The 15,030-nt window shown below is 43.9% G+C and overlaps 2 protein-coding genes across 2 annotated transcripts; one reads left to right on the top strand and one right to left on the bottom strand.

The window, feature by feature from the left end:
* The first annotated feature begins 450 nt into the window (after window positions 1–450).
* On the top strand, window positions 451–6,438 carry LOC144640665 (uncharacterized). The gene has a single exon (XM_078499757.1). The coding sequence runs from the start codon at window positions 451–453 to the stop codon at window positions 6,436–6,438; it is 5,988 nt and encodes a 1,995-aa protein (XP_078355883.1).
* A 1,490-nt stretch (window positions 6,439–7,928) lies between these two features.
* LOC144640658 (uncharacterized) lies at window positions 7,929–10,145 on the bottom strand. The gene has a single exon (XM_078499751.1). The coding sequence runs from the start codon at window positions 10,143–10,145 to the stop codon at window positions 9,381–9,383; it is 765 nt and encodes a 254-aa protein (XP_078355877.1). The 3' UTR covers window positions 7,929–9,380.
* Window positions 10,146–15,030: the final 4,885 nt, after the last annotated feature.

Genomic DNA, 15,030 nt, shown 5'->3' with positions numbered 1-15,030 from the left:
GTTCTAAATTATCATGCCAACTCATCTTCTATCACGATCACGTGACTGTGGTAGACAAGCTCGTCATTTCCAGTTGGCTTTTAAAAAACCGACGCAGGCCGACTTTGGCTGAAAAGTGTTTGAAAGTTGTACGCGATGACGTAATTGTCATGGGACCGAAAGTGTTTCTGGGACATGTTGAATGTTGTTCTTTTGTATGAGAAGCCATATTGAAATTTCGTACGAAGTGAATCCTTCGAATCCTTGTAATCCTCGTGATATTGAGTCTGAGACAGCTGTAATCTTAAGGAGTAGAGCCTATAGAATCCAGAATAAATACAGTCCGGAAGGAATTCTTGTACATGGCCTTAGGAGCCGGATGGAAACCGATTGAAACGAGTCTTGCAAACGAGTGGTGAGTCAAGCTGAGTTGAATTTCTGTGCTATTCCGCAAATCTCATCGAGGAAAAAATGGCTGAAGAACTTTCTAGAAAGCGAAGGACGCGTGGAGGTCACAGGTCCACCGCAACCCGTATTATTACGTCTGCAATCGAAGTCCTCGCCACAGGAGACTTGTCAGAATTCGCCAAGCACGCGGTCAAGCTGAATCAACAAAAGGCAAGCCTTCAGGCGAAACGGACCACTCTTCGACAACTCGACATGGAAATTTTGGCCCTTGTGGACGAAGAGGAAATCGAAGCCGAAATAGAGCGGGCAGATTTGGTCGAGGAAAATATCCAGCTGGCTATAGCTAACATAGATCACGCCTTGTCATCAAATGTAAACACAAATGGTGTTGTTGCGAATCTTCCCGCGCAACCAAACGTGCCAGCAAGCACGCCGACAGAAGAAGGTCCGGTGAGAGCTCCAGAAGGTCAAAACGAGAATGGTTCATCGCCTCCAAGTGCTTTAGGTCAAAATGGAAATGGTTCCTCGCCTCCAAGTGTGTCAGGTCAAAACGAGAATGATTCCTCGCCTCCAAGTGCTTCAGGTCAAAACGAAAATGGTTCCTCGCCTCCAAGTGCTTCAGGTCAAAACGAGAATGATTCCTCGCCTCCAAGTGCTTCAGGTCAAAACGAGAATGGTTCCTCGCCTCCAAGTGCTTCAGGTCAAAACGAAAATGGTGCCTCGCCTCCAAGTGCTTCAGGTCGAAACGAGAATGGTTCCTCGCCTCCAAGTGCTTCAGGTCAAAACGAAAATGGTGCCTCACCTCCAAGTGCTTCTTTGGCGGATTCTTCAGCGTCAACACCGATAAAAACACAAGTCAAACTACCGAAGTTGGAACTAAAGAAATTCGACGGCGATCATAGTAAGTGGATTTCTTTCTGGGATACCTTTGAAGCCTCAGTACATAAAAACGAAAGTCTTTCTGCCATTGATAAGTTTAATTACTTAATTTCGCGTCTTGAACGGTCAGCAGCTGAAGCAATTTCGGGTTTGACTCTAACTGCATCGAATTATGACGAAGCAATAGAAATTCTGAAAGGTAGATTCGGCAATAAGCAGCAAATAATCAATCGTCACATGGAGATTTTGCTGAACCTTGACACTGTAACATCTCACCTTAACATGAGGAGCTTACGGAAGCTCCATGACACTGTTGAATCAAATGTCAGAAGCCTAAAGTCACTGGGAGTTCCTCGTGAAACATATGGTGGGTTACTTTCGTCCATCTTGATGATTAAACTACCACAAGACTTTCGTCTTGTTATCACTAGAGAAATGGGGAATGACGACTGGCAATTGGACCAGCTTCTCGCGATCTTTAAGAGGGAACTAGAGGCAAGAGAAAGAGCTGGGGCACCCTCTGTGAATGGAAATCAGTCTTTGCCTCCTAAGCCTCCTAATAAGAACAAAAAGGATCCAGGAACAACACACAGCCTCTTTAATGGCAATGCTTATGGTCCAACATGCACTTACTGTAGAGGAAAACACCCATCAAAGGATTGCAAAACAGTGATCGATGTACTAGCTCGGAAGGATCTTTTAAAGAAGTATGGAAGATGTTTTGTGTGCCTTCGGAAAGATCACATAAGCCGCAACTGTCCATCCAAGTCCAAATGTCATAAGTGTAATGGAAGGCACCATGACAGTATCTGTCAAAGTAATTTTAACGTAGTGTCACCAACCTACCCTGCACCTACAGTGTCTACACCAGTTCCAGAACAGCAAGGTCTAACAGTGCAACCAGGTACCAATTCTGTGGTCTGTTACTCGAATTCTTCGACACCAGTGTTACTTCAAACGGCTCAGGCTATTGTTTACAATCCTCAGCGACCAGAGTGCAAGGTCAAGGCTAGAATCATCTTGGACAGTGGTAGTCAGCGCACCTATTTGACAGACAACCTGAAGAACATTCTTCAATTACCAGTGTTGGAAAGGAAACAAGTCTCAATTAAGACATTTGGATCCACAGATGAGAGAGTTGAATTCGTGGAAGTTGCATCGCTGGGGATCGAGCTGAAAGGGGGACCCAATCTGTCGTTGTCAGCCTTTACTGTGCCTCTGATTTGCCAACCTTTGCAGGGTCAGTCTGTTGAGCAAGTGGTGAATGACAATGTCTGTTTTTCAGGTCTAAGTCTAGCTGATTATTGTGCCGAAGGGGAAACTCTCAATGTTGACATTTTGGTCGGTTCAGACTATTATTGGAATCTTGTGACTGGTCACACCATCCGAGGAACTCAAGGTCCCACAGCTATTCATACCAAACTAGGATGGGTACTCTCAGGCCCTGTGTGTCACGGAGATCCTGGAAGTCAGCAAAGCAGCAATCTTGTGGAAACCCACATCCTAAAATGTGCCACTGATGAAGTTCCCTATGAAGGCCTGCAAGGAGAGTTAAAGAAATTTTGGGACTTGGAGTCTCTCGGCATAAAGACTCCCAGCATTCATGAAGAATTCCTAGAGAAGTTGACGTACAGAGGAGACCACTATCAAGTTCATCTCCCGTGGAAGGCTACACACCCACCGCTCCCTGATAATTACGAGTTAAGCCAGCGAAGGCTAAGCAGTTTGTTAAGTCGACTACGCAAGGAGCCCGACATCCTGAGAGAGTATGACAGTGTCATCAAAGACCAAATCGAGAGAGGAATTGTGGAAGTTGTTGACAAGGAGGCCAAGCCAGAGTCTGATCGCATACATTACATCCCTCACCATGCGGTCATCCGGAGGGACAAGTCAACCACAAAGTTGCGAGTCGTCTACGACGCCTCAGCCAGGTCAAACGGAGCGTCATTGAACGAGTGTTTACATGCTGGTCCTCCACTCGCACAGAACATCTTTGACATCATGTTAAGGTTCCGTAGTTACAGAGTTGCGCTTGTCGGAGACATTGAGAAGGCTTTCTTAATGGTTCACATCGCTGAAGAAGACAGGGATGTACTCCGGTTTCTGTGGGTCAAGGACATTGATAAGGCTGAACCTGAAGTTGTTGTTCTGAGGTTTTCACGGGTTGTGTTTGGTCTATCCTCGAGTCCATTTTTGCTGAATGCCACTATCCAGCATCACATAGGACAATATGAACAGTGTGATCCTAGCTTCACACAGAAATTTCTCGAGAGTATTTACGTTGATGACTTGACCTCAGGCGACGGTGATGTGAATCGCACCTTTGAGCTTTATGTGAAGTCCAAATTGCGTTTGAAGGAAGCGGGATTCAATCTGCGAAAATTTGTCACCAATTCTGAAGAGCTGCGTGAGAGAATTGAGATAAATGAGAGGTCAGCTTCAAGGAGCGAAGAAGCTCAGCCGAAAGAGGCTGTTGGCAGGAGTCAGATTGCTGAGACAGTGATGGCAGATGGACACAAGGTTGAAGAGGAGGACATGACCTACTCAAGGAGCATCTTGGGAACTCCAGTCATTGAAGACCCTGGCGAGCAAAAGATATTAGGAACCCTGTGGAACTTTCACAATGACAACCTCGTATTTGATCTCACAGAGACTGCTTCCTTGGCAAGGAAAGTAGAGCCTACAAAGAGAAATGTGATCAGTACGGTGTCCAAATTCTATGATCCTCTTGGTGTTATTTCCCCAATCACTATCCAATTCAAAATCTTGTTTCAAGAGCTGTGCAAGGAAAAGAGGGACTGGGATGACCCACTAGAAGGTTCTTGCAAGTCAACCTGGCAAAGACTTGTGGCCCAACTACAGGATGTAAAACCCTTCACCCTTCCCAGATGCTATTACACCGACATAGAAGGGGAAGTTGTCACGAGTGAACTTCATGGGTTCTGTGATGCATCTGCAAGGGCGTATGGGGCGATTGTCTATCTGCGCATTGTGACCACACATGGCAACTACATCAGATTTGTAGCTTCAAAAACACGAGTAGCCCCTCTCTCTAACCAGACCATACCGCGCTTAGAACTGCTGTCGGCCGTCGTTCTCGCTAGACTGATGCGCAGCGTTAAGGAAGCTCTTACTTCTGAGATAGAGATTAGCAAGTTGGTGTGTTGGACCGACTCAAAGGTAGCCTGGTATTGGATTGTACAGAGTGCAAAGGAGTGGAAACAATTTGTGCAGCATCGGGTAGATGAGATAAGGAAGCTCGTACCTGCAGAGTGCTGGAACCATTGCCCTGGTTCAGACAACCCAGCGGACATACTCTCCAGGGGTATGGGTTCTCGTGAACTAGCGGCTAGTACCTTATGGTGGAATGGGCCAAAATGGCTAATTGATCCTGAGGGGTCTGAGGAAACAAACAAGTTTGACGAGGAGTTGCCTCCAGAGGAGTGTCTCTCAGAAATGAAAGCAAAGGATCGAAAGGCGGAGTTGGTTGGAGACCTCTCTACATTAACTGTGAACAATCAATCGACCTCACTGGATAATGTCATTGATTGCAGAGCATTCAGCTGCCGTGAGCGCCTCCTACGGGTCACCGCTCTGGTTTTCAAATTCATCAGGCTTCTGAAGGCGAAACGTAGAGGAACTGACGAGAAGCCAGAGGTAACCAGTGCAGACATTGAGGAAGCGGAACTGTGTTGGATAAAGGAAGTTCAGCGATCGTTGAAGGATAAGGACAAATTCAGGTCTTTGAAACAGCAGTTGAACTTGTTCGAGGATGAAAGGGGAGTTGTGAGATGTCGAGGGAGACTCGGAAACTCTGATCTGGCGGATTCTGCAAAGTACCCCATCTTACTTGATGCCAAACATCATCTTACCACCCTCACTGTTTGGAGCTGTCACAGGAAGGTCATGCATGGAGGTGTTAAGGAGACACTTGCTGAACTGAGATCAACCTTTTGGATTGTTCGAGGTCGCTACTTCATCAGAAAGTTGCTGTTTGGCTGTACAGTTTGTAAGAAGTTCCAAGGGAAACCCTACAAGACACCACCTCCTCCACCCTTACCTAGTTGCAGAGTTAAGGAGGCCCCTGCATTTACCTACATCGGATTGGACTATGTTGGCCCCCTCTATGTGAAATCTACAAGTGAGAAGGACCGAAAGATGTGGATTTGTTTATTCACATGTTGCATAACAAGAGCAGTGCATCTTGAGGTTGTTCCAAACCTAACTGCCCAAGCATTTTTGAGGTGCTTTAGAAGATATGTTGCTCGTAGGTCAATGCCTTCCTTTGTGATATCAGACAATGCTAAAACCTTTAAGAGTGCCTCCAAGGAACTCGAGAAGATAATGAACGACCCCAGTGTGACAAGGCACTTCACCCAGGAGAGGATAAAGTGGTCATACAATCTGGAGAAGGCCCCATGGTGGGGAGGTTTCTATGAACGATTAGTCAAATCACTGAAGAGCGGTCTCAAGAAGACAATTGGTCGAGCTAAACTCACACAGGATGAGCTTGTGACTGTCGTTGCAGAAGCCGAAATGATTCTAAATTGCCGACCGATCTCCTATGTCTCAACTGAAGATCTAGAAGAGCCCCTCACTCCTGCCCATCTTATCATTGGCCGGAGAATCAACGCTCTTCCTGAGGTAGACAGCCCACAAGATGAAGACTTTGGAATTTCGCAAAATGACTTGAGTAGGAGAGCAAGACATCTAAACATGATTCTGGGCCATTTCTGGAAGAGATGGAGAGCAGAATACCTACTTGAGCTAAGAAATGCCCATTGCCGAGTTAAGAGAGCAATTGGATCGAGTTTGGTCTCTGTAGGTGACCTGGTTTTGGTCCATGATGAAGGACATCCGAGATCCCATTGGAAATTGGGTAAAGTGGAACGGATCCTGACAAGCAAGGATGGACAAAATCGAGGTGCTGAGGTCAGAGTCAAAGCGAAGAAGTCAAAGAGAACGAGTCTCTTGAGAAGGCCCCTACAATTACTGTACCCCCTGGAAGTGAGCTGTGCTGCCAGTGAAACCGCCCAGCCGGAGCCAGTACTAGAACCGCGAGAGCAGTCAGCACGAGAGCTAGTGAGAGGAAACCGAGAACGGCGTAAGGCCGCAGTTGAAGGAGAACGATTAAGACGAAGGTGGATTGCAGAATTGCAAGATGAACAATGAACATTGAACTATTAAGTTTACTATGAACGTTGAACATTGTTTGTTGTGTTTTCATATTTTTTCTTGTTCGCTAATCTGAGGACAGTTTGTCTATTAAGGCTAGTTTGATCAGTTGATTTCAACAGAGTGAACTGTTGACCATTCTATCATGGTCAACCGGGGGGAGTGTACGCGATGACGTAATTGTCATGGGACCGAAAGTGTTTCTGGGACATGTTGAATGTTGTTCTTTTGTATGAGAAGCCATATTGAAATTTCGTACGAAGTGAATCCTTCGAATCCTTGTAATCCTCGTGATATTGAGTCTGAGACAGCTGTAATCTTAAGGAGTAGAGCCTATAGAATCCAGAATAAATACAGTCCGGAAGGAATTCTTGTACAGAAAGTTTTTATTATTAACGTTGTTACTAACGTTTCACAGAAGTCAGTGACAAGCAAGAAATTTGTTTGTTAGTATTGGATTCTGGTTTGGCAACTTTTCTATTACCTCCATTTACTTTTCCCCTATTATCACTTCCACTGTCCAATGTGGCCTATTGTCTATTCGGCGTTTAAAAAGCCCAGAAATAGTGAGTGATCTGACTAGAAAAGGGCAATGTAGGAGATATTAATTTTTTAGCACCTATGAAACATGGTACACCAAAATTGGATACATTTCTTCCTAACGGAAAATACAGCCAGTGCGTGTATGCTACCTGTAGTCAAGTAGAGGCTCTCTCTTTTATTATTTATACCTCATGCATTACTGAAGTCATCTTCTGTTGTCGGTCGGCCTGATACGGGTCCAGCTGCTGTCGGAGCCCACCGATCTCCATCTGTTTTGACTTGGCTAAACTCAAAAACTCTTCAATTGATGGCAAGATACTATCCTGTAAAGTAACATTTAGATACTTGGTATCTTATTTCAGTACTAAAATGGAAGGAAAAACAAATGACGTTAGAGCGGTTCACAAATACATGTTGTGTTATCGAATTCGAAACTGAAGTTATAACTTTGGCTAATTATGAAAGACAATCCATTAACTAATCAGAAGTCGAAGGTAAAAAATGTAGCCAGTGTAAAGTGCATGAGCCATGACTGGTTTTGTTTTAACTTCTCTTTGGTCAAGAATAAAATGGTGCAAACTCTTTTAAACGCTAAGTACAATAATGCAAAACCAAAGAAATTATGTAACACTTCAGTCACTTAAATGACAACTGCTCTAACTGAATGGCGTTAAAATTAATAACATATTAATCAACTTCCTCATGTTTTGGAATGAATGTAAAAACAGGCCAAAATATCAACAAACAAATTCTCCTAACTGGTCCCATACCTCTCTTTTGATATGGTTGGAAGAAGTTACACTTGGAGGTAATTTTATTATATCAACCCTTTAAACCCTGAATATCAACAAGCAAATTCTCCTAGCTGATCACCGCATAACTCTTATGGTTAGGCTGGGGGAAGTTACGAAGAGGTCACATACTTTATTTTAATGGCCGGCAGATCACGGTTTGCCAGGGTTAGAGGTAATGAGATCTGCTTATCGATATCCGGGCCCAAAGGGGGTGATTATTGCATAGCTATAACAAAACAACAACAACAACTAAGTGTGGCTGAAAATGGGGAAGTGGGTGACAAAGTGCTCCACCAAAAATATGTCAGCCCCTTGTACTCCTGGAGTGTCAAGCTAACAAAACCTACAGCCCAGGGAGAGGCACACGCCGGATGGAGAGGAGGGAGTGGGGCCACCTCTCAGGGCCGACAGTGAGCATTCCTGGGTAGAGAAGAGGGAGTTGGGCCTCATCTCTGATTGGAGGGAGTTGGGCCTCCACTAACCTAAATCCAGGGAGTACAGAATAAAGGGAGTTTGGCCTCCAAAAATATCGAGTCTATGGGGGCATAAGTGTGACAAGAGGAGCACTTTATCCCCACGAAATGCAAAGCATTCCCCCATTGACGAGCCACAACAGTAGAATAAACAAAAGTAATTAAGTCCAAAAGAAATTACAAAGAGTCCACTAGTGTTTGGGAAACTTGTGCCAGAACTGAGGGCGGGGTTTTGATATATCTCTCGAAACAGTCTGAGGACCATCTACCCAGAACCTTAATAAGCCATGGGGGCAAATTGGCTGAAGCAGCTGTGGTGGCTGCACCTATTCTAAAACTATGCCCAGCGTATTCTTTGGAATCCAGCCCCCCTTGGAGAGAAGGAGCCTTGTTTCTTTTGTAAGATTTTCCCTGGTAAGAAAGGAGCCAGATTCATAGGAGAAAAGGGGCCCAGTATTAGCAAATGGGGTCCTAGAATTCAGGTATGCTAACATAGCAGGAATAGGGCATAGATTTGAATTAGTCCTCCCAATTACTATAGACTGTCCTGTTCTAAAGGGGTCTGTCTTTGAAACCTTTAAACGAACCAGCATATACTTGGGGGAAGAGGAGGGCATAAAGGTCACATCCGAAAAAGTTAGATGGCATTTTGGATCAAAATTAGAGTTACATGTCAGTTCACCAATTCGAAGGAAACCGAAGAAGGCCAGAGTCATAGCTGCCCAAATCATGAGGGAGTCCCTGTTGTCAGTATATTTGACATTGAGAAGATGATAAAATAAATTTAATAAGCCCAATGTGATTGGTCTGCGAACTCTAGAATGCACACCCTGGGAACGTTTGATTCCCCGAAGAACAAGCTGCAGGCGAAAAAATTTGGAAAGGTTCAATTCATGACCATTGCTAGAGTGGTGGTGTTTTACTGCAGATAAATAATTCTTTATAGTACTATGTTGTACTGAACGGGCCATGCACACGGAAAAATTTATTAAGATATCCTCATCGAGGGGGAGCTTCGGAGAAACTCTCATTTGTGAGCAAAAGGCATAAAATTGTCGCACACCGGAACTATATGCTTTCTTTGTGTTATGAGAAAGCGCCATTCCCAGGTAATACTTAGCTTCCCTATTCAAAGACTGTGCAGGTGGGCAGGGATGGGGTCTGGAGCTGCATTGGACTGAGGGGCTAGCTGACGGAAACGCTCCATCTGAAAACGAGAAAGAGAGTCCGCGATATTGTTATCTCTCCCAGGGACATGTACTGCACGAAAAAAGAAGTTATGTTGGAGGGTACAGAGAGTTAGGTCCCTAACTAGGTCCATAATGCGGGGAATTTTGGATTTTTTGGAATTAATGACCTCCACCACACCCTGATTGTCGCAAAAGAACTTTATGCGCTTAGAGGTCCACTGAGGCCCCCACAAATGGCAAGCAATGTTGATGGCAAATAGTTCCTGCCAGAGGATACTTATGCCAGGTTGACCTAACTGTTGGTGGGGTAACCACTTTCCCTGGAACCAGCTATTTTGGAAAAAGCCCCCATAACCCACTGAGCCAGAGGCATCTGTAAACAGGGAGAGCATCTCAGAAGTGTCCCACAAGGATGACAGGAACAACCCTACCCCATTCCACTTATTAATGAATAAGCTCCACATTTGAATATCCTTATAAAACCCAGTAGTGAGCTTAATGTGGTGGTGGGGTTTTTTGACACCTCTGGTAAGGCCAATAATTCTTTGGAGAAAAGGGCGCCCTGGTGGAATGACCTTACATGCAAAATTTAGTGTACCAATCAAAGATTGGAGTTCTTGAAGGGTTGTGGAACGCTTGGACTGGAAATCCTGGAGAGCGGTTTTGATTCGCTCAACCTTGTCCACAGGCAGCCTTGCTTCCATTTTTTTGGAATCCAGAATTATTCCCATAAACTGTATAACAGTGCAAGGACCCTCAGTTTTGGGCACTGAAATGGGGATATTAAGGTTCCTGAAAGTGAGAATCATGCTGGAAAGACTCGCCTGACAAAGGGAGTCAAAGGGCATGGTAGAGGCAGGGGGTTCAATTATAAGGAAGTCATCCAAGATGTGACATACAAAGGAGATTGAGCAATTATTAAGTAAGATCCACTCAATGGCATCAGATAATTGATTAAAAATAAATGGGGCTGAGCGGAGCCCAAAAGGGAGTACTTTGTCAAAATAGTAAAACCCATTCCAGAACATCCCTAACAGTTCCTAATCATCTGGATGGACGGGGAAAAGCCGAAAAGCAGACTCAATGTCAGTTTTCGCCATGAAACAGCTGGGACCAAACTCCTGAATAGCGGCAACTGCATTATCTATGGTAATATATTGTAGTGAAAAGTCATCTTTTTCAATAAAATAGTTAATGCTGGATGTCCCGGATTTTGGGAAGGACAGATGGAAAATTGTGCGAAATTTTTGGGAGTGCTTTTTGGGGACAAGGCCAATGGGGGAAACTTGAAAATTCTTAAAAGGAGGGGAAGGGAAGGGACCCACAGTACGCCCTTTAGAGACTTCATCTGCTAAATTTGCAGAAACTACCCCAGGGTTCAGAGAGGCAGTAGGCAAGTTTTTTGAGAACCGAGGACCTCTAGGACCGGAGTAGCCAATCCTAGCCCCCTCCCTCAGTTCTGAGCACAATTTCTGAACAAATTCCCTTTTAGGATGGTGTGATAGAGCCTGGTGTAAAATATGGACATTAACTGGGGTAACTACACCCCCAAAACTACTTGTCACGGTGGCGGGCACCATGATGCTGGGGGTGGGATTTTTCAGCCCGTGGGGGGTGGGGCTTTGGATACCCCAGAGAGACTGGGGCAGTTGACCCCAATGTGATCCCCTCCACACCCTGGGCGGTTACACTTGTGTAAATAGGGGCAGGGGTTTCTTGAGCAAGGGATACCCTTGTTAAAGTTGTGGCACGTACGGTCGTTCCCTCCTGTACTGTGCCTTTGCTGTGAGGGTCCTGATAGGAAAACTCCTATCTCCTCCTTCATGAGAGAAGGGGCGACAGTAAACGTTTTAAGCCATAGCTGGCTGTCGATGACCGACCATACGAGGGACTTATTAGATGCAGCCTTTTGGCGGAACTTAAGGCAGAAAGGCGAAGACGGCTACACATCGCTCGCAAATCTTTAAGATACAGTCCGTTTAGGTCGAGGTCGGCTGGAATAGTGTTGACCTGGTCGGTCGCAGCGTGTCTTCTCTGAGTTCGTCGAGTGGGAGGCATAATTTGCCGTAATTACGCATTCAAAGATGCGATAAACAAGTTCGAGAGCGCTTCACAGCGACGAACGGCGAGAGATTAGACTGGATTAGAGAACTCAAGATGTGATTTCAGGCACAAAACAAAATAAACCACTAACTGCTTGAAAGCAGTACTGACTTCAGTGCTGCTCGTGGTGAAACTGAACAAAGACAATATGAGCATTGAACATGATCTTTACAAAAGGCCCGATGCTATTGGTCGATGATGGGTTTCCTGGGGTACTCACGTGAAAAGATCACATGAGGTAGATCACTGGACAAAGTTCAAAGCTCAAACAAGAGTTATTGATTAACTGAAATTTATTTCCAGTGGTCAATAAATTGTGATGCCACCATTGTGACTCTCTATAAAATGCAACTTAGCTATCAATAGGTTCAGCTGCTTACCACGGTGACTTGGAATTGCCGTGGGGGAATATCTGTTGTTAATGTTACGGGCGTGGAAACAAAACTAAAATTGAAAAGAAAGAAATTATATCAATGTATTTTTCTCATTGACCGCTGAAATATGTTTTTTTGGAAACACTTTTCGGCTCTTAGAACACTCTCGTCTCTAGAGTCCACGATCCTTCTGGTCTGTGCAGTTGGTCGGACCTCTGGCTGGCTCCAACACCGGAAGCTGCAAATAATGGACTCATTGTGAAATCTGCCAAATCTAATTGGAACTCATAAATCGGGTCTGAACAGAGGTCTCGAGCTCTATCGCAGACGCAGACCACAGGGTTCATGGAACAAGAATGCTATTAGAAAACAAATGAGCCTACTAAAAGGCAATCTTTTCTTGCATCGCGCTTTCCTCGTTTCTGACATATCTTATCCAAATCAGAACTTCCAAAAAGCAATTCTTCTTCTTCTTCTTCTTCTTCTTCTTCTTCTTCTTATTATTATTATTATTATTATTATTATTATTATTACTATTATTGTTATTATTATTATTATTATTATTATTATTATAATTATTATTATTATTATTTACCAGCCATTTATTTGCATTGCTGTGTGGCAAAACTTGGCAATGCAAAACTTTGCTTGGTAACAAAACATTGTAGAAAGAGCTTTTTAATGAATTCCTTTCAAACTTTCAAATTTCGTCTTTGGCCTTTAAATACCTGTATTTTGCCTGGTAAGTTTATAAAGAGTGCTGTCAGAAAACCGTAGCTTATCTTGGTTTCAGTCATGCGACTAGGAGTATTTCTTCTCCGCCCCCCCCCCCCCAGGATGAGTTGCCACTGCGCTGTAGGGTTACCTTCCCCCCACATCATGTTTCACCGGTGCCCATTTATGCACCAAGGTGAAGAGAGGAACAATGGAAATAACGTGCCTAAGACCACGACACAATCTTCCAGACGGGAGATTATGCTCGATCCGGATTCCAGAGCCATAAGAGCGCTTACCATTTTGCCACTGTGCCTTCCTTCTTTGTATCTTCAGCAACCTCATCATCTTTGTTTGTACTGTCAGGACTACCTGATCTTCTCCCTTTACGCCTTGAACCATTTTCTACACCAGTATTTAACAAACTATATGCAGCAGCTTGGGTCTCAGTTTTTATTACGGACACAAAAGGCTTCTGCTTCTGCGACGCCTTGTCCGGGTGTCCTGACAGGGTGGTGGCGAGAGTTTGTGATAGAGTACTCTGGTGATGCTCATGTATGGCATTGTCTGGTAGCTGAGCTAAACAGCTAGTCAAGGAATTTGAATTTTAAAAACTACGCCTGAGCTACAAAAAACAATATAGCTTTCACAATTATTGTAGGACTGAAACTAAAGTCAAGCCTGATTCTTATACTCTACGAAAATTAACTGTCAGTAGCCTTTGCTACCTGAGATCCTACAAATAGGATAAGACCTGTGTGCGAGCCAAGTTGTCCATCAGGCTGTAGCTTATCCGTGTTTCTCTAGCGTCTAATATTGCAAGTACTTATATGTCCGCTAGACGATATGCTAGTCAATTCACTATTAAGTGAATCACAGCATTAATTTCACCAGTACCGTTACATACCTGGGTGGAGACAGGCAGAAAAAATTATCTTGCCCATGATAGCTCATGAACACAATACAGAGACAATAGACAATTCTTGCACCCTTACAGCTTAAACTGAAGTTAATTTTACCAACCATTAGGCCACTGTGCCTTTTTTCAGGAAGCAACGCACTTATTTATTCTTTTTTAAGCTTCCTCCTCATGTTTTGAATTTCGACCTCCCACTTATCCCCTTTGGGTACTTTCTTCACTGTCTTACAACTCAATGCCTAAACTGAATACTGTTTACCAAATGGAAAATTTTCCTTGTGTGCTTGTCCACTATAAACACCACCCCTTTCAATAGTTTTTAAGGACTAGGCGAATCGATGTGATTCATTGTCTATCGCTTAAAAACCTAGAATCAGTGGGTGATCTGGCTAGAGAGTGGCAATGTAAGAGTTAACATAGGAAGACAGTATAAAGAATGGTACAATAAATTGGATACATTCGTCGCTGGAAATTTCAGTCAGTGTGCTTCCTAATCTAGTAGAGACCATCTCTTTAACCAACTGTACGTCATGCATTACTGAAGCCGTCTTTTGTTGTTGATCAGCCTGATATACATGTATATAATGGGTAAGCTGCTGCAGCTGCTGACGTAGCTCACTGATTTCCGCATGTTGTCCCTGACTAAACTCAAGAGTTCTTAAAGTGATGACAACATACTACCGTCCTGTAAGATCTGCAAAGTAAAGTAACAATTTAGACATTCGATTTTTCTTTTCATGAAACAAAAAACGAAAACAACAAATGAGCACAGAACAGTTTTCGTGTGTCATTTAACCAAAACTGAAGCAATTGCTCTGGCCTATCTCACAAGCAAATCAAGACAACCAACTTAACTAACTGAAATTCAAGGTTCAAACCGACACATAGTGCGTGCAGGAAAACGTGTGTGAATGACCATGATTGGATTTTGCTCTTACTTCTCACTGTATTGAAAGAAAGTGCTGCCACGTATTAAAAGTAATCACCGAGGAAATAGTTATTTTCGACAGTGTACGAATGTCTGATCCCTGATCCCGCCCCCTTAATCCCCGATCCCACATACCTCGTTTCGACCCTGTAATGGTGTTGCAAAATGGGTAGAGAAAACTCTCATGACAAAATACATTGTCCCAACAACAACTAAAAACATGGCTCTTATAATTCTGCTTTGCGTATGGCTGCACACACTTGTCCCAGCTTGAATTGGACAGCCTACTGCATAGCTAGTGATCCACTACAGTATTAAACGTAACCAGGTAATAATTAATCAATAGATCGTAGGTCGTTTTACCATGGTTCTTTGGAGTTGAAGTGGAGGGTTATCTGTTGTAGTATAAGTTAATATGGGTTTAGTTTGGAATGCAAGGCCCTTCCGCAGTTCTTCTCCCAAGTAACAAATTTTATCCAAACATTTTGTTTACCCAAGATCCCGGGGGGGGGGGGGCTACTCAAAAACGTTTTGTACGGGGAAGCTCCGCC

Source organism: Oculina patagonica, unplaced genomic scaffold (genome assembly GCF_052425735.1).
Source record: "Oculina patagonica isolate OP01 unplaced genomic scaffold, crgOcupat unplaced4, whole genome shotgun sequence".
NCBI classification, from domain to species: Eukaryota; Metazoa; Cnidaria; class Anthozoa; order Scleractinia; family Oculinidae; genus Oculina; species Oculina patagonica.
The sequence above is the reverse complement of the archived record's forward strand: the minus strand, read 5'-3'. Positions and strand labels throughout refer to the sequence as shown.